The 24056-nt window shown below is 40.1% G+C and overlaps 1 protein-coding gene across 1 annotated transcript in view; it reads left to right on the plus strand.

Moving 5' to 3' along the window:
• Positions 1-24056, plus strand: part of bicc1 (BicC family RNA binding protein 1) — a 37092-nt gene that overhangs the window by 8501 nt on the left and 4535 nt on the right. Inside the window, exons 3-14 of the mRNA XM_030775444.1 lie at positions 6535-6604; positions 12917-12996; positions 13953-14111; positions 14932-14985; positions 17267-17455; positions 19136-19387; positions 20297-20428; positions 21553-21757; positions 21930-22091; positions 22292-22473; positions 22626-22767; positions 23500-23656. Of these exons, the coding sequence (XP_030631304.1) occupies positions 6535-6604; positions 12917-12996; positions 13953-14111; positions 14932-14985; positions 17267-17455; positions 19136-19387; positions 20297-20428; positions 21553-21757; positions 21930-22091; positions 22292-22473; positions 22626-22767; positions 23500-23656 (1784 nt within the window). The remainder of the gene's footprint in view (positions 1-6534; positions 6605-12916; positions 12997-13952; positions 14112-14931; positions 14986-17266; positions 17456-19135; positions 19388-20296; positions 20429-21552; positions 21758-21929; positions 22092-22291; positions 22474-22625; positions 22768-23499; positions 23657-24056) is intronic.

A 24056-nucleotide genomic window follows, 5' to 3' on the forward strand; every position in this document is an offset into this window, starting at 1 on the left:
GCCCAGAGACACTGACAAATTGAAGATAAATGTCTGATTTTTTTTTTTTTCCAAATATTATCTGAAAAACTAAAAGCATATTCATTTAGTATAAGCAAATCATTTTTACAGACCTCAAGAAAGGGTATCTGTACCACTGGCATTTGGAGTACAGGTATATACTGCTCCATATGCTCCCACGGAGCAGGGATCAAGGCCTGTCTCTATCCCAGAGTGATACGGGATTGTTGAAAGGTGTGTTTGGAGTCACAACAACAGTAAGTTCTGTTCCATCACAGACCTGCTGCTCCAAGGCTCAGCCGGTGACCATACTGTGAGTCAGCACAATAGAGGGGTTCAGTCTGTTCCCTAGATGTTTATGTTCACACTGGGAGCTAAGAACAGGTCTGAATTTGAGACTTTGCTTCTAGGATCCTCCTCCAGATCCATTCTCTTCTGCAAGTGTTGAAGAATATGTAGAGTTTTCTCACAGTGAATTTAAGAGTACTTCACGTTCAGTGAAGTCAATACCATCACTGTATTGTATATTTTGTGTAAAATCATATGATAGGCTACCCTCTAGTAAGCTCCTGAATTAAGTACGACAGACAGGGGGTACTGTCATTAAAGATGGTGAAAATTTTGGCAGAATATATTGCCTTTATTGCCTTGGTTGGACTTTGCGTATCAGAGTTCAGTATCGCAGTTAAAACAATGTTGATATTTTGGTATGTCTGATATGGTCATAAGCTACTGTGAGCATTATATTTTTTTTCAGTCATTGGCACAGATAAAACAGACAAAAAGATGTTTTCACTGCACTTGATTGCATGTTCCTCTCAGTTCTTAATGTAGTACCTACACCACTGTTTTTGTTTATTTGTGTGTATTAAGACCAGCCCTGGAATGCAACATTCGGAGCTGCTCCAAGTTTTCAGTCTGTTTATGGTGTGAGAAAGAATTGTAAACCTAGAGTTATTTGTCACAGTGGTGTATTTGAACTTGGGGAGAGTAATGATTACCGAGTGTGCTGAAAATAAATGGACTCATTAATAATCCAATGCATCCAGTAATCCACTAATCCAATAATAATCAATAATAATCACTGAGTTGGAGATGAGGCAAATTCCACACATTAACGCTGTCACGATATCTGACCATTTAAGATTTTATGGAGGACTGAATAAATCTGGTCTGTTTTGTAGTAGGGAAAATGAACACATGAGTGTGCCAGGGGAATTTTCATTCGGTGAAGCCTTTGTATCTTGATCCAAGTGGAAATTTTGGTATTTACTAGATGTGTAACGGTTTCATAACGAAACCGAAAACGCGTATGCTTCAATTTAGCAGACGATTATAACAACATTAATGGCAATGCTGACTAAGTAACCATTTAAAATAACAACAAAATCCATCGTGTTATTCCTCAGACGACAAATAATATAAATTATATTGGAATATCTGAATTTACACTGAATTTACGCATTTCGCAGGTCTAAACTCTAGGTGGTTTCTCGACAAAAGTTTTTCTTAAAGTAGCCGCACATTGTTCTGAAACAGGTCAGGGCAGCCGGTCATCATTTTGCAGTTGTTCTGTGTTGCTTTCTCTGATGAAATGGTGTAATTGAGCCACAGTCCTGAAACTGAGGACTCTCCTACCTTATTAAAATCACAAATGTGGCGGTAGTTCAGCTTTACCCTCATTTACAGCAACGGAAATTTTGCAGTCATTTTCTTGATGAAGAACCTTAAAAGATACTGATGTTTAGATTTCTTCCACTCATTGTCTTGGAGAGGAGTCACACAGTAACTGTCGCTCAAGTTAAGTTTTATATAAGAAGAAACTTTATGTAAAAAGTACTGAAGATTTGCCTTTTTTTTTTTCGTTTTCATTTTTGAAGAGCTTTGCTGCTCTTAATGTTCAGTTTGTGTATGTTATAAAAGAAGGTTAATCTTCAGTTCTGATTTGAATTTTCTTTCCAGTCAAACCATGATACAAACCAAACCTTGGCCCCAAAACCGAGGTACAAAGTAAACCAGGAAAAGGGTGAACCTCTAGCGTTTACTATTTATTGCACCCCTCCAGGTGTTTTACATTCACCAGCTGTATGACATGTTAATGCAGAAGGGTAGCATGTTGAATGTACTGTAGTACTTGTAAAATCTTTATAATTTAGAGTCTGTAAGACTTTACAGAGTTTTTTCCATTCCTAAAATTAAATATTATACATAGCCTCAAATTTCTGTGCTCGGAACAAATAAATACTTGCACCATGCTAGGACAAAGGCATGCATTGTGCTGTAGTCCTCTACTTATTTAATCCTTTTCAGATGAAACTGGTTTTGAATGGCTATGAAATCTGAACATCTCTCATTCATTGAAGAGTAATTCCCTCTTGATTTACATCCAGATTTTTTCCCCGTTTAGAAAGAAGTTAAAGTATGTCACCAGTGCCTTCATGTGAACCAAACAGTTTTGCTGTCAAAGAAGTTTTTATTTCTAAAATATTTGCCTAGTTTTCGACAGCAATGGCTATTTGACTGCAGTCATTATTGAAAATATACTGAATTTGCTATCATCATCATCTACGACAAAAAATGCGCAAATAAAAGCAGAAAAGTGGAGAACACAGTAGAAATTGTTACAGCCTCTTTTGCAAGCACACTAACACATATTTCGCTCAGGGAGCAATATTCTTCCCAGCACCTTGAAGTTCTGTGCTTATGGAAACACTGATTTGGATCATGATCTCCCCACCCATCCACACAGACACATTCAGGACTAAGCACAGTACTGAGACATTGGGTAAATTCCTCTCTCTGTCATAGCATGAAGGATGAGACGTCGGGCCTAAAGAAAGAGCAGCATGTGTTTTAGACTCACAGATTAAAACATACATCTCCAGTGACTGAGATCATATTGAAGTAGCGTGTTAAGGCTCTGCTATGTTTGACTTATTTTTGACATTCAACTGTGTAGTTTTCCATAACAATTGTGAGGGTTCAATCTCTCTAACCAGGGTGAGTGGTGTATTATGTTTAAGCTTTTGTAAACTTGTGAAAATCTTGTTCTCAATGGAATGATGTATTTTCCTTGTCAGTTCGATCACACGATGCATCTTCTCAGCAGACTGAACTATAGCCCTGTGTGTGTCTGGACTTTTCCTTCTCTTAACCAGTCATGTCAATTGCTGCCCCTAACCAGTCCTATTGTATATAATGCCAATAAGAAATACGATCCCACTATCCTCAGAGCCAAAGAGTCATCTTTAATTTGGGAGCACAATCCTGCCTTGTGCTTTTGAGAGAGGAAACACAAAGTGGACCATAGATCAATTTACATTTATTTGAGAGAACCTGATTGAAAACACACGTGGTGGAGCTAAAAATAGCCATGGAATGCCAGTGAATCATGAAGCTTCTGAGCTCATTCCCCGCTGGGCTTTGTAAGGTTAGTGAGAAAAGTTGCAGTGGGTGGACTTGTCACACAATGGTATTGAGATGAAGTGGCAGTCTGCTGACTACTATCAGAGTGTATGTGGTGTTTTTTTTTTCTCAGCCTGAGAGAGTCTGCATTTAATCAAGAGGAATTTGGTGATTTATTTGAATTTGAGATGTTCTTCCTTTAACTATTCAAATGACAAAAATGTTAGGTATCCAACTGCTGTGCACCCTCGGAGGCACGCAATATAATAAAATAGTTGTGTATCATATATTTCTGTTCACTTATTTATTCAAACAGTTTACTATTCTCATTTAAACAAATGTAATGATTTGTATATGTGCGCTAGATGGGTTATGACAAAGCTATTCTTTCTGGATTAGTCTAAAAAGTCTTTTGCAAGATGGGAAATTGGCAGTGGTAAGCATCCTTGTATTATGAATTTCTGTGTTCAAAAATATTTCACAAAACTAATTCTGTTCAGCTGATAACTGATGAGCTTTGAAACATCACTAGTCTGATTGATTTGACTAACTGGATCTAATCAGCCATAACAACCCAAAAAATGATCCTGGTCTGTTTTTAAAGTTTTGTTTATACATATGTTTAGACTTCATTGACTTTTTTTAAACTCCACTCCCAGTGTGAATACTCTCGCTTTAGCTTTTAATGTTCTGAGTGAGCAATATTTGAACATTTGAATTTCATTACAGAAAATAGATTATGCAGTCCTTTGTGGAGCTGATCTTAGGCATTTCCTCTCATTCCACTTCATTTAGAAACAGCAGAGACCTCTGGGACTTCGCTGGTCCTCTCTGCTCCTCTCAATTCATCCAGAAGGTCCCACACACTGTCCATCATCCGAACCCTCATTGTCATCAGCTGAAGTTTGGATCTGTCTTTGTTCCACGTGTTATATCCCTGTCCTGTTTGCATTTGTGCAGCTTGTGTTTAGCCTTATGTACCATATGTACCCACAATCTGGGAAAAAAAGAAAAAAAGAAAAACACAGTCTCCTTACTGAGTTTACCCAACACAATACTCCCAGCATGTCTCCAGATCTCAGCTGTATCAACAGCTCAGATATACTACTCTTTGTGTGTGACAAGATTTCATAATGATATTGAGAGCTGTTTGTGTACACTAAGGCACAGACTGTGCCAAGTTCTAGGATTCATCATTCTCCATCAACATCTGCATCATAACACTGTAGAACTTTGACAGGAAGCAGGTGCCAATCTAGTCATCCAGGCACTGCTGTTTCGCTCTGTGGCATGCTTACTTTTTCTCCACTAATTTTTGTGGGTTTTTTTTCATCACTTCTGGCCTCTCTGGAACATTCCGCCGTTGGAAATACATCTAATTCATTTGTTATCTGGACATTACATTTATACATTTACTGACTCAAATGTCAAAAAGATTCGTTAGCCAGCTTGGTACTTCATCATGGAATCATAAGATTTACAGTATGAACTCAGTCATTTGAAGTCAACTGCAAAAACTACAGATTTTGACAGTTTCCAAGAATTGCAATTTGTGTAAGAGCACGAAGTAAGTGATAGGGGTTGACCATGATTATATGGCTTGAATATGGAAGCTTGTTAAGTGAAAGATTAAAGATTGTTAATGGTCAGACTAATTTGTGAAAATATTAGATTCATTTGAGAGGTGTCTGGTGAAATGTCAGTAGATGCTGTGGCTACTTTACTCCTCTGAATTTATGTGTGGTCCATTTCAAAATGCCATTTACACTGTCATGGTTCAGCCAAAAACGTCAACACCATCAGAATAATAGTAATTTTCACATGGGGCTATGTGTGCGAATGGAAAATTTGCTCAATTCTTCGTGCCATAAAATGATAAGCATGAGGGGAGACAAAATCCCCAGATCTATCAGAATCACACGGAGATGACGTCCTCTGGTCAGAATTGCGCAGAAAATTTCCCTTCTTGTCGCTGAATTTAAACCTCATCCGTCAAACGATTTGATTCATATGGAAGCAGCCAGGTTCATTGGCAGAAAGTGTATTTTCAAATGTTTACTTTGCAGTTTGAAGAGATGTTCAGTAATTTTTATATTTTCACCGACCTTACTCTGTTTTTTTTTTTTTTCATGCAACTACCTTAGCCATAAGCTGTGATTAATAACAGATGGGAGAGTATTGTTACAGTTACTCCACCTTCATGTGTCTGGACACTGAAATGACCAGCTGTGGCAGTCAGTTTGGCTGGCCATGAATCACATGCGCAGGCAATTTACCAGCTCTTTGTCCTCTCTGGGTCACTACTCTTTTCTGATCACTGTGGGCTTTTTATACGCCATTTATCGTGCTGAAAAAATGTTGAATGATTTTCCCTCGCCCTTAAATAAATCCCCAGGTTTTTAGAAGGGAACTGTTTTGCTTGTTTTAATTGGATCGCATTTTTCCACACAGCTGTACATAGGTGACAGGGTGATGTCGGCTTTGTGGCAAAGATACTTTGGGAAATGTTCAAGTCATGCTGTTCGGAAGGTGTCGACAATAACCACTCATTTTACGCTTGCCCATGATTTTAGTACCATTGGAGTAGTTAATTCTATAACATGCTTGTAGTATTTATAAGCATAACATTATAGGGAATGACTTAAGTTTGTAAAAGTAGTATGTTGAACTTGGCTCACTGGGGAGATGTCGAAACACCGTCTGTACATTGTTAAAATGTATTCGCCTTGATGCATATTTTATTGAATGTTTAGTCCGTAGCATTTAAAAAAATACAAGTCATTTTTATTTCTTGGAAGCCTGTCCAGAATTAAAAAGCTTGTTCAAATGCAATTTTCCTCTTTCTTGGTGTTAAAGCAGTTTAACGTGTAATTGCTGGCTTGCTATTAATCATATGTACAAGGGACATTCTCTCAACTTTTGCACTTAAACCGAAATTAAGTCAATGGAATGTGTGTCATAAACCCAAGTTCAAGGTCTCCTTCATTAGTGAGGAAATATGGGAGCCAATGTATATGTACTGTGGTCGTCATTTCCTGTTTATGTAGTAGTATATAACTCTACAGCATGTACAACTTAAACGTATGATATTGTGTTCATCTTTTAAAGTCTCCCTCATGTTTTTTCCAGGTCATGGAGGAAACCAAGACTCATATTGCATGGCCATCCAAACTAAAGATTGGTGCCAAATCAAAAAAGGGTAAGACATTATCCCTACTTCTCCCATCTGAGTAACTTTCCCGTAACTGTGTTTGATGAATTTGTGGGAGTGAGGGGGCTATATTGGTGTCTGCTTTCTGTTACAAATGAAAACTGTAGCTATTCACATGTAAAGCATTTAATCAGAAGAATGTGTGTTATCAAAGCATGCCATTACAAAACAACTTTATCTTTTTAGAAATACCTCACAGGCTTTTTTGTTATGAGATCAGGTTAAAATGGACTTTCTTAAAATCCTTTCATTACATGATGACCGTTCATGTTTATGTTGTGTCTTAAAGAGATTATTGTGTGCAAAGCACATCTTGAACATATTTGATCTTTTTTATGATATTATGTATTAATGCATTTATCAAACAGTCTCATTCATAATAATGTGATTTCTTTCGATATTTAGAAACTATGTCATCTTCTCATAATGTTTTTTTCCCCATGGGACTGCTGAAGGTTTTAACTAATTATCCGATTTTGGATACTTAAATAAATGAGCATTTAAGTCAGATCAGCAGTAACCAGTGCTTTTATTACTGCCCCAGTAATCTGTCCCTTTTCTGCGCTCTGTTTTAATGCATAGTAACCCCATGTGTTATTGTGAAGGGTGAAAACTTTGGGCGTATGCTATAATGAAAGTTGTTGGTTTGTTAAAGATCAGGTTTATCACCTTTTTTTTTTTAATATATTATTACTTTTGACTTACTACGACACCACTTTGGTGATGTTCATGGAGAAATGTTCATGTAATGGCAATAATAGGACTTATCTCAAACAAAGTTTAGATACAATTTCAAAACGTGAAAGGCAGTCCAAGTTCATGTGCTCTACTGAACTATTTGCAACTCTTGTTGTTGCCAAGGTCAAAGGCCATCTAAATTCCAACACACAATTGTTTGTACTGGCAGGCAGCCCCAAGTATTGCCTATGCACACAAAAATGTTACATAATAATTTGCAATGATCTGGTGACGACATGCAGCAAATATTAACTAATTAATGATGGAAAACACATGCATAACTCTAGCATATGTGCCGCACCACTCTCCACATAGCTCAGTTTGTCCAGAGGGACTTGTTGCTTCCTGCTAGTCTGTCTGCAGTTTAGTGCAACAATATCTTCAGCAGTTCACCACTGACCTCTGCACAACATCTCTGGAACAAATTTATACCACAGCGTGTCATATAGTGACAGTTTCAGTATGTTTACCAATACTGATTATGTGGAATCACAAGAATTTAAAATGTTTCAACAAGATATTTTCATTCTGGCAGGATGTTGCAAACAGGATGCACATGCCTCAGAATGTTTTCGTTTTTTGATCACACTGATCTCATTAATCAATTATATACATTCACATTCTCAAAATTAGGCACAGGTAAATTGACTCGTAGAGCCCATGCATTGTTCACTGAGTGTTAAATGAACTCTGAGAGTGTCTGCAGAGTTAATTTAACTTTGGTGAATTTGCTATCTGTTTATCTAGTTAATATGAGTATAAAACACATTGACACATGATGGTTTTTTCAAACTGCTTTTATATATCTTATTTCCCAATGGCTGTCTGCTTTTGTTAGGACCAGACTGTTGTGACTCAATCACTATTGATGCAGAGCAGGCAGAACTCCAAACTCCCGAAAGTTTCACAGATTCAGTCTTGCTGGAGCGGGATAAACAGTTTCATGCAATTAATAGCTGCCCATGTTAGCTGACCTGATAATCATTTTTCCATCGGACACAACACGGATGCAAACATTTTTGATAAAAAGCAGATACCGACATTGTCTGCACATTTAAAGCTGCAGTTTTGCCAACAGCTCACTCAGATAGCTCATGAGAATGCATTCCGTCCGAGCACACCAAAGCTTCTTATGTGAGTTCTTATTTTGTCATCTGAGTAGACTGCTACGCTCGTTTGACAGTAAATAGGTCAGATATTTTCATGTCTCTTCAGATCCCCTGAACGATTCAATCTGTATAGTCTCTAAATTGATTTATGAAAAAAAGGCAGGATACTTTAATTACTGTGTATGTTGTTATTATCAGCTAGAGAAAGGAGATTACATAAGTAAGGCATCAGGGCTTTGTTGAACCTTGCTGGGTGGAACCGTGTCCTCTTCCCCTGACCTATAAAGCCTGTCAAGAAGCTGGCTGACATTTTGCGTACATTTTCACTCCTCGCCTCTCTTAGCCAATCAAATTTGGAGGTGCTAATAAATCTCGTGCTTGAATAGTGATTTACTGGCAGACAGGGGAGCAGAGCTCCAGCTGATGGGGTGCAGAACAGGGGGCAGCAGCTGTTAAAACAATCTGGAACACACCATCCTCTGGCTTATCACCCATTCTGAACCGCATGTAAGTTGCCTGGCCTGCCATCACCATGGAGATCTGCTAGGTTCCTGGACTGTGCTGCCCAGTATGCTTCCGAGTCAACCACCCATTAGAAGAAAGGGAATTTAAGGTTCCCCTCTTTTATGGAGACCTTTGCACTTTTTGTGAGAAGATTTGAGGACGATAGTTTCTCGCTCAAGTTCCCAAGGAAATAAATTGTCCTCCTTGACTGATTTTGTGGCAGTGTCAGATCGGCCATTGAATACAGCACAGAGAAATGTAATTATTCATTGCTATGACAACAGATGTTGAAATTTTGATGATTATACAAGGATAACAGGATTATAGAGGTCCTTCAGAAAATGGTACTGGCTCTGTACTCAGTTGTTGCTTAAAATATTGCAATGTGTTAGTATTTCGTAACCTTTTACAATGTCACTTAAAATGATGAATTTTTTGTTAACGTTAATGTAGAGCAATTTCCTGTTGTGGTCTTCCACTCGTAATGCATAATGTAGTGGTATCGCAGATCATTGTTCTTGAACCAATGACTTACTGAGCTGCACGCATTTTTCTTTGTTGTCTGTAAGAAAACTGAACATAAGCCAGGCATGTGTGTAAACAGAGAGTACTGCACTGAGTTTATGAAAGAGCAGAATCTTGATGTCAGATGTACTGGCCATTAGTGGCAGGGTAAAAGTCAAGGCTCACGTGTCCTGGCTTTGCAGCATTCACAAGAGAACAACTGCAATAAACATCAAGACCCTCCCAGGAGGCATCTAGTTTATTTGGAGGACCACAGGAAACCTCGCTGCTTTTCTTCTGAGCCCTAGAATATTAATCAAACCTGCTTTTGTTGCATCTCTCATACAAGGAGATGCTATCGTGCAAACATCTCGTTGGCTCTTGGGGTGAATGTTTGGGCTAAAAGTTTCTGCAATACTGCTAGAGCATCTGTCTCCTCATGGCTGTGCAACAATTCAAAGTATGTAGTAGAAAAACAGATTAGTTTCCTGCTCTTTACAGACTCCAGCTCTGGTGTGAGCTGAGATCTCCAATGAAGCAAGAGTCATTTGTGTTGGATCATTATAAAATTTAATCTTTGGTTTTATGCTGTTTCATTTTCTTTCATTTATGGGAAACGTGTGTTAGAACGCTATAAATTATGCCAATGATTTTGCCTCTACGTTGTTTTCAAAAGCTGTCGGAACATCTGCATGGTCACACACAGTGCAACGAGTCAAATTTTTGAACTGTTTGTTGTGCAAGATGTCGCTGGTTTCCAAACACATTTCCAAGCACGTGCTTTCACGTGAGAGCCTAAAATTTTTGATAGGTGATAGCTGACTTAGGCAGAACTGAGGTGATTTGCAATAGCTTTATTCCTTCAAAATTCAGTTATCAAGATAAGGTCATATATATAAAAAAAAGGTTAGATTATAACCATTAAAAGAATATAGTTGTGCAGTTGATTTTTTGGTTCATTTATTTAGCAACCAAACCCCTGAGGAGTCACAAGCATGTGAGAAGAGAGAAAATGTGCCCTGTATTGGCACAGCTAAACTACTATAAACTCTAAACTATCATAAAAGCAGCAAAACCCACACACCTATGCACAGACACACCAAAAAATGTAAACACATGCACACGCACACACACACACACACACGCATACGCATACGCATACGCACGCGCACACACACACACACACACACACACACACAAACACAAACACACACATTTTCCTGGCGCCGCAGTATACAGATGAAGTGCGCAGGGGCCTCACTATTTTATGCTGCCTTTGTACAGATGCCTGCCCCTGGGCTGTTTTCTCCATTCTGTGACACAGGCACATTGCAAGGCTATGCTTCCCACTGACATAATCCACAGTGCTCCACGGTGCAGCCGAGAGCCTATAAAACACTCCTGACTTTGCTGCCTGATAAACAACCTGCACCATTTAACACACAGCGCCCCCTGTGGGGATAAATAACAGGCACACGCTGCATAGCAGCCCAGACTGTGCATGCAATAGTGAAACAGACTTACAACACCACTCACTTCCAGATTTATAGTCTCCATGTGTATGGGGATCAGAACTCATGAATGATTCAGCAAATAGATCCGTTATTTCTTTCTTCCTGCCTGCTTGCATTCCAATTATGTATCTGAAATGAACGTAAAATAACAAAGGCTTTATTAAACAGATGTATCCTGTAAACCAATCAGCATATTTAAAAGGTTAGGTAAAAAAGGGAAAAGGGAAGGTATTGTAAGTATTAACATCCCCAGATGTGGCTATTTTTAAAACTTCTAAACCTCTAGTGTTTGTCTGTATGTGCGTCAGTCAGTGTACGTGTGAGTCTGTGTGCATGTGCATGCATGCATACCACATGGAGACTGTTTTCAATTTGTAACAGCTCAGAAAATAGCATAATCTGTGGCTCAAAACTATGGATTTTAAAATATAATGTGGATCTGACAGTTTGTCAGTGTGCCCATCACTAGCTCTGTCTGTGTCTGAAACACTGATTGCATGTTCCCTGCACCTCCTCCTTCCCCCATCCTTATCCACCCACAGCCCCAAGCCCTCAGAAAGTTTGTTCACAACGGTAGTACCCATAGAAAGTTTAAAAAAGTTTTAATGAGTAGTTTCCTCTCTAAATATTTATTTAATTTTCTAGCAGCTAAAAGTGATTTCTTGATATCTAGCTCATTATATGCATCTTAGGTTTCATTTCCTTGTTCTTAATTTTTGTCATCTGCTGTGAAATGAGCACAAGGTATCTATATACAGTATAGAATTAAATAGTTATGTTTCCAGCTACCTTAGTAACACTCAACCTAAGAAAATTGTTATATATGGCAAGCACAGAGGAAGAATTAAGGCTAAAGTGGAAATGAGATCTTAATCATCAGTGTAATCCTACCAGTTATCCACTGTGTTGGATTAGGTCACTATATGTTAGCGCCCATACTGTACATTATTATGTTTCTGTTTTCTGTTTCTGAGTTCCTCCTCACACCACTGGATAAATGGAAAAACCTCTAGTGTACACTCGAGTTTGACCACAAGGAATCCTCACATTACATGCAATTTGAACAAGGCCAGTCACACGGTAGTGGATAACTGTAATGGTCTTTAAATTGACCCATGCATGGCATGCTGTTGGAGCCACATTGGGCCATTTCTTTCCACAGTGTCCGTTTAATCAGAGCAAATCAATGTTCTGCTGGATTTTGTGGTGAGGAAATTCAGTTTTGTATTGGACAGCAATGTAACATAGCTCTTCCCTCAGTCCCCTTGGCATTGGAAGCCCTCATTATACATTTCCTCAAGGCTTTAGTACAGAAGCTATAGCACGAAACATGAGACATTTAAGCATGAGAACGGAGCCCATTTTGGGCTGATAATTTTGTTGGATTTTGATGTTTGGCATCGTCACGTACTTAAAGATTTCATGAAGGATAAATGATGATCAGTAAATAAATCAGTAAGTTAGTAAATATATCATCTATCATGTACTGTACAAAAGTACACAATGTATGTTATTGCATTTAGCTTTGGAAGCTTAGGCAATGGATTTGTGCCAGAGAAGTTCTACAGTTTAGCAATGCAACGATTCTGTTATGGTCTTTTAGTGAGTGCCAGGGGAACTGTTTGGAATGACACACATGTAGTCAGGCTTAATCTCTCAGTGTAGCCTTGCGTTCTTCATTCAGCTGTGCCAACTACTCTCAGACTCATTCATAAGTCACCACTGACAAGCATTAGCCATACATTAACTAAATAAATACAAAAGCTGCAAACACTACATTAACCTTATGCCATTTATTTAAAATCAATGATTCATTCAAAGATATTTAAGGTTCCTACACCATGGGACCTTGTTGAGTATGTAAGCTGCATGAAGTAGTTAACTGCGTTAAGTAGGTATCCTTTCACATAAACATCATCACTGCCTTTCAGATCCACATATCAAAGTGAGCGGGAAGAGGGACAATGTGAAGGAGGCTAAGGAGAGGATTATGTCTGTCCTTGACACCAAGGTAAGTCTGAACTGATTTTTGTAGACAGCAAGTTCACTAGAGTGCAGAAACTCTGATTCTAGCCAGTTAGCAATGAGAACTTCCATAACCTTTCTTCTCTTACTCTGAATGACCTCACTGACAAGTGAGAGACATGCTGACAGTTAGACTCACTGTAAACAACTACTCCATTACTCCTCAAACAGTGCAAGGCCAGAGCTGGCATAGAAAGTGACTGTTCTCTAAGTGTTTGCTAAGCTCACTTAAGGACATTTTCCTCTTAACAGTTTCAGTCAGCATTAGTATATAAGTATTAGCATGATGCAGTGGAATTGCTGTCCTAGACTCTGGCCGCTTGTACCTCTGGAGAGATTTTCCTCAGACATAAACACATGAAATTGAGCATGGGAGAGGTATAAGGAGTTTTTTTTATTGGTTGAGTTACTCCTCACACTGGGAAGTGAAGCTAACCCTCCACACATAATCACAGCTGCAGGATGTGCCATCCTCTCTCTGGGGAACCACATGTGTGTTGAAAGGGGAAGGAGGTTATTCCCCCCACCCCACCCCCTCACTCCGCCTGCCATCACATTTTAATGACCACACAGCGTTCAAATCAGTACAGAATACATAGGATAAACAATACCTTTTTTTTTTTTAATACTGAAACACTAAGTTATGTATTATCACCCTTGAGAAAGCTGATACATGCTTTGAGACTCCCAAATGGTGTACTATAATGAGGAAACTGACTCATTCACTGTAATCACTCACAGTTTAAACGAAAGAGTTTCATCTTAGAAGCTCTTGTAATGTCTGCTTTATGCTATGTATAGTGGATTAGAACTGGTAACATCTCTTTCTTTACATAGAGTAACTGTGTCACTCTGAAGAGTTTCATCTTAGGAACTCTTGTAACGTCTGATTTACGGTGTGTACAGTGAATTAGAACCAGTAACATCTCTTTCCTTACATAGAGTAATCGTGTGACTCTGAAGATGGACGTGTCGCACACGGAGCACTCGCATGTCATTGGGAAAGGAGGCAACAACATCAAGAAAGTGATGGAGGAGACTGGCTGCCATATTCACTTCCCTGACTCTAACCGCAACAACCAGGCGGAGAAAAGCAATCAGGTCTGAGCTCATGCTGCTCTTTTCTGCACTGTTTATAAACTGAAGTGTCAGAGCTAGACAGAGCATTTAGTTAGAATAGCCTGGGATGAGCAAGGGTCTCTGGGATACATCATTGCTTGCTTTCAGCGTCTCCATTTTTGGAGGCTTGCTGTTGTAACAAAGGTTCAGCTCTAGTTTGCTCTGTGATTTATAAAGTGGGGGAGGGTAGTCAGCATATCTTGTGTAGTTACTTGAGGAGGGAAATGGTGTCTACTTTAATCTGATGTGAGATAGGTTTCTGGACTCAGTGATGTGGGAAATGTGGAAATTGGGCAACGACACAGACTCCTGTAGCCCTAAGCATTGTCAGACGGTTTCCAGTAAACCGCTGGTACTTGCTGACAGGTAAATGAGACCCAGACCAACTGGTATGAAGAAGTGTGTGGTACCAGTTAGCTCCACTGCTAGACAGGACTGATTATGCCTGAAAAACAAAACTTTGCGTTGCGTACTCCTTGTAGAACATAATTGATAACACTTGGCACAGATCCTTTTGCATCACTATGAGAAGTATTCCAAGGTCTTCATGAAACTGATATTAAACATTTAAAAGATGTAGTTTTATAAATCATCAGAACATTGCTCGTTTCTTCATTGCCATTATTCTGATGTGATGAAACTGATTCAGGATGGGTCCAATCCCTGAAATATAAATTTTACATCGAAATTCTTTTTACTGGGATTTGGAAAATCTTGAGTGAAAGGATAATACCAGAAAATTGCCGATCTACTGACATTCCGGAAGGTCTGTTAGTGTAACTTTCTTCTTGCCTGTTTGTAGGTTTCCATTGCTGGACAACCAGGGGGAGTTGAAGCTGCCAGAGCAAGAATCAGGGTAAATGAAACATTTAACAGATATACATAAAGACACTAAAAGGGGCATAGACCACCCAAAGTAAGATGTTATCAATGTAGATGTCTACGAACCAGTTATATTATTTAGTGCACTGGAACACAGTGGATGGGTTTAAGTAAGGGTGTAGGAGGGATATTCTTGCTTGTCTTTACTGACTTTACAATTTTTGGTGGGTACATGATTATCCATACATTTTGCAGCTTTTAAGAGTCTTTATGAATGGTGACATACCTATGTCTAAGGTAATCAATAAAATATCAATCCACTTCCTTAGTAAGAGATGCTGATAGTTGTTTCGGTCTCTGGATAGAGTTTTCTAGAAGTGCCTGACCTCTGTTGGTTGTCAGCATACTAGAGAGTGCGCATTCTGCAGTAAATTTGTTATCTTTCCCTTGAATCCTCTGATGAGAACGTCCTTCATTTGCGGTGACAGTGGCCTGTTAATGGCACAGAAAGTTGAGAATAAGAGGCCCCTCAAGTTTATGTTAGGGGCCTTTGACATTCAGGGTTCTGGGCTGAACTGGTGCCTGGCCTCGGAATCCAATGGTAATAATTTGATGTGGAACACATGGCGCCAATCAGAGCTGGCTTTAAACAATATAAGCTGGAGACTCTGTGGTCTCCTGACTTTTCACTGGGTGTTGCCGCTCCACTCATGCGATTCGGCTCTGTCCAGACTCTCCTCAGATTTCAGCAGCGCCAGGGTTCCACACACGTGCTTCCTCCATGGAGAGCTCCAAGAAAAACAAGCCAGAGCTCACAACCTTCCTCAGTGTTTGCACAGAGATCTAGCGACCCAATTAACTATGGACTTTTATTCCAAAAATTATGGGTCTTCACCATTGTTTTATAAAGTAATTTGTAAAGAATTACCAGCGTTTAAAAAGCCATGCTGCCCAAAGTGAAGGCCAAGGCATATAAAAGAGAAGTAGAGTGGTGAGGATGAAATGTATACCATAGGGAATTGAGGAGGCATCACAAGGCAGCCTGTCATTCAACCCTCAAGGATGACCACGTCCACCACTCACGCTGGAAAGACCAGTGCTTAGCACACTTTTTCTTTTTCTCTTTCCATTCTTCGATGCTAAGACTCACTTTTGTCTTATAGGTCTTAAAATCTGGCAACCGCTGAATTAATACAAGTAGATTATATGATTGTGACATATTTGCTTATTTCATTCAAATTTGGATGCGGCCAGATATGCCCTATTAACAATATGAAGTAAAGTCTAAGCCTGATATTTCTATGGACAATTCTCTGGAAAAGGGAACACAGTGCATATCGTTTGGTTTTCTGTTTAGCATGCCAGAGCCGCTGCTCAGTGTCTTTGCCAATAACACTTGATGCTTGAGTGAGATTAAGCAGTTTAAAAATTAGCCTTGCATTCTTTAAGGTACACATTTCAAGACCGCAGTGGTGGGTCTTGAACAAGCTCTCGTTAATGTGTTGTCTAACAAAACAGACAGAAGGGCAAATACATAACGGCTATTGATTCTACAGGGGTCAAAGTGAAGCTCAGACGTCAAGTCCCCGCGCTCCTAAAATAATCTTGATTTTTTTTTTTTTTTTTGTTAATTTTCAGTAACGTGGATTTTCTGAGCAGTGAGCAGAAACATGCTGCTAAATATAACCAGAGTGTTGTTCTAGTACCGTGGAGAATGAAGAAAAATTTAGTTATAATGAATTATTTGAATACTTAAGCCACTGGTCCTTGATTAATGTCCAACTTCTTATTTCAGTTAGGCCCCAGTGAAAGCCTCCCTGTTTTGAACAGGAATGTCTATGTTAACCACATCTAAGGATACAGAATTTCTTTCATTTCTGCCCCGTCCTGAATGTCAACATGAACACAGACCCCAGAGCATATGGGACTGATCATGGGTACATTTTTTTTTTTAGGTTTGGCCAGTTACGCTGTTTACCATTTCATTTTTCGTATTGCAATCTATTCATGGCCCATGACACTGCTAAATCATAGCAGAATGACAGAGGTTCACAATCAAGCTTTTTTCATTATATGTTTGTTCAAAAAGCTCTTTCATGATCTCTTTCATCAGTCACATCTAGAACCACTGAGGTTTAAGTGAATGACATTTTTGTACAACATTGTTCCTGGCATATACTTTCTCTGTGGTCGCTGGACAAGAGAGAAGTGGTTTTGGGCGTCTTTATGGAAGCTTTTTGTCTGATGGACAGCGTGTTTAAACGATCCTGAAGTTCACCACCTGAGTGAAAGCTCCCTGCCGTTTCCTCTCACAGGAGCTGCTTCCTCTGGTGTTAATGTTTGAACTGCCTGTCATGATCCAGTTGAACCCCGACCCCAGTTCTCCAGCCATCCAGCACATCTCTCAGACGTACAATATATCAGTGGCCTTCAAGCAGCGCACTAGGCTCTATGGGGCCACAGGCATTGTGCGGGGGTCACAGAACAATGCTGCAGCAGTGAAGGTGAGTGACTGTACCTTCTTCATCGTCTTGCTCTTGCTCTCAGAAAACCCATGCACGTGTCACCTTACGCACTAGTCACTGTAAGAGGGGTTTCCAGCCTTAGTTTGCTGTGGAAATGTTGTCGCAGTATCCTGCTGGTACCCATTGGAACCTGGAAAGAAGACAGTACAAATGTTGTATTTGTTGTTAAACAAATACAACATTTGTAGTGAGGTCCATTAAATTCAGAGTAAGTCTGCTTTGTCGGAGTGCACACAAGAGTTTAAATACAAATGTATTAATAAAAATCTTTATAACCTATAGTCACATCCATACAAAGGTTCAAAGATATATATTTGCTTTAAAAAGTTCGAATTAAAACACTCCAAGTATCATGTGACTATTTTGGTTTGAACTAATGTTGAATCAGATGTAAGGGTAATTTGAGTGATTTATTAGTTAATGTTTATTATGTGATCTCAGTAGAAGCGTACCATTTTTATATGCTCAGAAATTGCATATACACCTGTCTTATTTGTAGAATTTCAAAGAATTTTATCAGAGTCAATTCTGATCTCTATTATTCCGATTCAAATTCAATACCACATCCTCAAGGCTGCAATCAATTCCAACTCCAATTAAAATTCCAAAAAATCACTATCAATTTTCAATTCAGTTCATGACCCTAGATTGTTGGCCCATTTTCTCATATAATTCATTCATTTATTCATTTTCAAAGCCACTTATCCTAATTAGGGTCGTGGGGTGCTGGACCTATCCCAGCATTCATTGAGCAAAAGGCAGGGAAACACCCTGGACAGGCTGCCAGTCCATCACAGGGCAGACACACAGACAAACGCATTCACTCCTAGGGGCAATTTAGTGTCTCCAGTTTGCCTGACATACATGTCTTTGGACTGTGGGAGGAGACTGGAGCTCCCGAAGGAAACCCACGCAGACACAGGGAGGACCCTGGCCACCCAGCTGGGAATCAAACCCAGGACCTTCTTGCTGTGAAGCGACAGCACTACCCACTGTGCCACCGTTACACCCTTTCTCCCATGATATGTAACATCAAAACTGTAAAACTCATTTCTGAAACGTACTGAGGGAAATCCACTTTAACTTGTCTTCGACCTCCTACTCTGTGGTACTCAGAATGCCTGTGAGTCTGTGAATGTTGGCCACAAATGCTTTATGAAGAGTGAGGTCTAAAGGCAAGAAGTGAGTTTGAAGCCTGCTCTCATTCTCATACCCAGCAGCCCAGGATGCTCCATATCCTGCTGGCCTTGTCCCTGCTGCTTCTGACAATGAGGGGGAGGCCAGAGCTGGCCTGTGGGTTCTAGGGTATGCCTGGTATGTGGTGAGAGCTGGGGTGGGGAAATCTACTGCCAAACCACTCTTAACAGCAGCCAAGGAAGGAGCCCCAAAAGAGTTGTTCCTATGCTCTTTTTGTGGAGAGTTGAAAAAAAAAAAAGAGGAGAAAAAAAGCCTGAAATCTAGGCCATTTCGAAGGCCATATGTGCTGGTTGGAATATAAAGAGACTCTTGTTTGCTGTAACATGCTCTTTCTGAGCTAGGCTTTGCAGGTCACGGTGCAGCTTGTCGTGTTGATTTTGAGTGACATTCACAGAACCGTAAGTGGAGCTGAGTTGCTGGTGGATGGGATTCAGACAGCTTGTGGTTTTGTGGTTTTTGTAGAGAGGAACAACCGTGTTGCTGGAGCACCTCGCAGGAAACCTGGCTAGTGCCATCACTGTCAGCACACAACTGGACATTGCACCTCAGCACCACCTTTTCATGATGGGTCGCAATGGCAGCAACATAAAGCACATTATGCAGCGTACAGGAGCACAGGTGCACTTCCCCGACCCCAATAATCCACAGAAGAAATCCACTGTCTATGTGCAAGGCACAGTCGACTCTGTGTGCCTGGCCCGACAGTACCTCATGGTGAGAGTCTATCCATCTCTCTTACTCTCTCTCTTTCTCTCTCTCCTTCTCTCTCTATCTCTCTGAGGGTTTCACAATATTGTTCCCTCAAGCCATAACAGAGCCTAGTGACTAACACTGGCTCCCTCATGAGTGGTGGTCTTCTTCAAATCCAAGGCCCCCAGCCAGAAGAGAGGAATACACAAAAAAAAAAAAAACCAAGGGGGCGAGGTTTAGTGGGATAGAAGGAGAAAAACAAACAATATAAACATAAGAGCCTTGTCAGGAACACACAAGTAGAGAACATACTGAAAGAAAACAAAGTAATAACAATGTGGAGATGTCTGTTTTCTCCACAGCTATGTATCTTCACAGAGTGACAGAGATGACCACACTGTTCCCCTGACTAGAAAACTCACCATGGGGTAGACAGACCACACCACCGCAGGAGTGATACCAAGGCAAATTCATATACAAGGATAATTACACTTATTCACAGAAATAGAACTTCAGTCAGTAGCCCAAAATAAGGCATAGGGTCAGAGGGTTGGTCTCCATTTTGGTCCATTAAGCATGTTTTAATTGCACTGATGAGTGTTTGAGGTTCTACCAGACACCAACCGGCACCAGTCAAATTTAAGCGCCTTTAGCAGTCAAGCAGCTGCTGCTGACTTAGCAGTTAGCAGTCTGCTGAAAAAGGGAAAAGGGGACAAGGCCCTACTAACTTGAAAGGCTTAACTCTGGCATACCTGCCCTTGTTTTTCTTTTAAACACCAGTATGAAGTGATGGATCGTTGTGGAACAACTATGGCTTTGCTGCTTTAGGACTGAGGCCAAGAAGCACTTGAAAGTTTTAAGGCAATAGTAATTGAATGATTTAAACGTTTGTGGTACAACCTGCTGATTTCCATGTGCGTGTGTCCTATATAGGGCTGTCTGCCACTGGTTCTGATGTTTGACATCAAGGAGGACATTGAAGTGGAGCCACAGTGCATCACATCTCTAATGGAGCAGCTGGATGTGTTTATTAGTGTCAAACCTAAGCCCAAACAGCCCAGTAAGGTATTGCAAACTCACGTTCAAATACACACACTCACATGCGCACACGAAAGTCAAGCGTCATAGCCAAAATATCCACATACAAATCAAACGTGAAAAGTCATGGTAGACATGCAAAAGGCGTAGTCTGTGGACAGCTGTCTGCATGCAGGTTATGGAAAATATAGGATTCGATGGTGATTTATGTAGGACTATGGAAAATGGAAGCATTCACAAAAATCATTTTCATGTCTTTGGTCACGGTCAACCGTGAAACAGTAGCTTGTGTTTTTAGTAAAACATCACCCTTGTTTTAATCGGCCGAGGCATAAATCTCCAGTTTCCATTTTAGTTGCTGATCTGTTCCTGCCTCGATTTCCTTGTTTAAACTGGCAGCTCCCCAGATAGCACTCCCCTTACTTTAATGACTGTACACAAGAGTGAGGAAAACATGAGTTGTTGAACTCATGACAGGTACATTAATTGAGTGTAGAGATCTAGGGCACACAAACACTTTAACAGTTTCCTTTAACCACATTCCAACGTGCATTAATTGCTTTTGGGATTTTTGTTGTACCCATAGATTTGTAGGCAGTTTCAAAGAAAAATAGGAAAAGATCTTCATCACTGCCTCCTCACTCGACAAACAACATCTAACAAAAGCTTATACTGCCTGCTGTTGGGCTTTTTGCTATTGTTTCCTGCTTGTATATAAAGTATATGAAATTATTTCCAAAATTTACTACACCTAAAATTCCCATTGACTGACTTATTTCCAGGTTTTGTTAAATATGATTGCACTGTGCAGTAAATGGACATTCTGGAAGAATAATATATAGTAACAAGATTAGATTCCGGTTGCTCTACCCAATACCCTGTGGTGGTCAGTGTTTTCTTTGTGCTCTTTCTCACTATATAGCACCTCATAGCACACCCTGGTGGACTGGAGGAATTTTTTAAAAGCATATTGTGTACTAGACAATAAAAATTCTTTGTCTCACAGGCATTTCTCTCCACTCTCCATTCTTCCTCTCTCTTTTCTTTCAACCTTCCTCTCTTCCTTACCACCCTTTTTCCCTTTGCTCTATCTATTCTTCATCTCTCTCCGTTGTTTTTGACGCTCTATTTCTCCCTTGCTCCTCCTGCAGTCAGTTATCGTGAAAAGTGTTGAGAGGAACGCTCTGAACATGTATGAGGCCCGGAGGTTTCTGCTCGGTCTGGACAGCAGTGGCGTGTCTGCTTCTTCTAACAGCAGCAGTAGCAGCAGTCCTCTGACTCCCCCCACCCCGAGCGTTAGCTGCCCCGTTGGCCTGGACATCCTGGCCTCAGCTGGCCTGGGGCTCACCAGCCTCGGTAAGAGAAGCACACCTCTGTTCTCAGCTGTTCATGTTTTTTTTTTTTACACAAATGGAGGATGGATCCACAGTTCGATGCATCCACAGTTCAGAGCATCCATAGAAATTGTATAACATTGCTCTTCTTTGTGACATGTTTCGTGAATGGTTGTTTTTTTTTTTACCCTCAGGCCTCTTAAGCCCCACTGCAGCCTCTGTGACAAGCCCTTCAATGCCCAATTCTCTGCTAAATGCTCTGAACAGCTCAGTCAGCCCCTTACAGACACCCTCCTCTGGTACTCCCAGTCCCACACTCTGGTCCAGTTCACTGGCCAGCCCCACAAGCACACCAGGTAAGGGAAACACAAGTATACATGTAGAGTCCAGTGGAGATACCTTTCCGATATTACTGCTGCCATTTACCGTAATCGTGCTGCCTAGCACACTCAAGGGACATACACATAGCATGTAAATTGTATGCGTTCCTGATGGCTGCTTGTGTGGTTTTGCTAGGATTTCTGTCTTTACTAACTACCCAAATATGCTGTAGCAGGTTTCTCCTCCCAGCTGATGATCCACCCTGCTACCCAGGCCACATTGACGAGTATCCTTCTGTCGGGAGTGCAGAGCTATACCCAGAACACTCCCTCACCTCCACCTGGACTTGCCCCCATTGACACTCAGGTTAATGGAGTTCCAGACTGCAGCAAGACTGTATCTTCCCTCAACAGCAAGGTGGTTAGACTCAAATGTCAAGAGCATTTCAAAATGGATTTTTTGACATGCTTACTACATTTTAAAAATGTGTGTGTGTGTATATATATATATATATATATATTTTTTTTAACTAAAGACAGATGTGTGTATGTGTATGTGTGTCACTCTAGCACCCCAATTCCATGTACAGTAGGATGTCTGCAGCCTCCCTGGCTGACAAGGTGCTGAATGCCAGTCATGGAGACTCTGTGCAAGAGGCCACTGGTCATTGTCCCTCTGAACCTCTGTCCAGCAAGTCCAACTCTGACCAAGGTACTGATGCAGCATCCATAATCAACTGATGTTCATTCCAAAAGTCAACTGGAAGAAAAATGCCCCCTTTCCTTAAGATTTTGTAAGCTTTAAAAGCATTTTTTAAAAAAAGTTTAGATTGACTCAGACTTGATCTCCAACAATGGATATTTTATAGACATTCATTAGCGTTAATCAAAAATACTGGAGAATTTTTATCAGGCGACTGTTTGCTCAGTATTGTATATGACTCTATTGTGTCATCCCTAAATTTTGAAAGAAAGTATGGCATTTTTCCATGTAATCAACAAAATTTCTTATGCTTAAGATGTCACTGAATGCAGAATACTGAATGGAAATGTATTATCGATATGATTAATAACTGAAAGGCCTTTGCCAGTTTTAAATGATTCTTTGTTGACTTTGGCTCATTCAGTTATGTATGAATGCATATTTGGTTCCAAATCGTCAAACCATTCTTTCCTGTTCCATCTAGCCTGTATTGTTGGAAAAGAGAAGCCAAGCATTTCTGCACTGTTTCATTGTTTCATTCAGGCTGTTTGAATTGGCTTCACCTCCATTAGCTCAGATGTTACTTTCTGCACTAAAACTAGAATTAAATCAGCTTTTTTTCTTGTTATTAAATGCTTTGCGTAAAAATTTCTGAAGGCAGAGTGGTACGACCGGTCTCTAAATCCTTGACATTTCTGAAAGCTTCCGGAAAACCGAGACCTTGGTACGTGCGTGTTGCAGGTTCCAATGATGCATTTGTGGAGGTCGGAATGCCACGAAGCCCTTCACACTCAGGGAACAGCAGTGAGCTGAAGCAGATGCTTGCCTCCTGCAAGACAGCCTCAGGAAAGAGACAGGCTGTGGAGCTTTTACAGGGAACCAAAAACTCCCACCTGCAGTAAGTAAACACATATATCACATGTCCACCTCACAACACATGCCGCACATTGTGATATGAACACACAAACACAATGTATGCCTGACTGAAACCACAGACTAGATGCTGTTATCTGCACTGCATAAACAATTTTCTTTCATAGAACTCTGTTTCTATGAAGATCTCATCAAAAGATGAAAATGTTTTCCGTGCGAACTTTTACATCTATGTGTGATAACTTTTTAAAAAGGAAAGTGGAAACAGTCTAGTGATTTATAAAGAGGTAGTTCACCCTTTTTGACATATAAACTTGTTATAACCCTGAACTTTGCATCTGTCAGGAGCTAATGTGCAAGTTTTTAATATTTTTCACCATTTTATGTAAAGAACAAAGATTCACTGAGAAGTACGTTGATTATGT

Source organism: Chanos chanos, chromosome 5 (assembly GCF_902362185.1).
Source record: "Chanos chanos chromosome 5, fChaCha1.1, whole genome shotgun sequence".
NCBI lineage: Eukaryota > Metazoa > Chordata > Actinopteri > Gonorynchiformes > Chanidae > Chanos > Chanos chanos.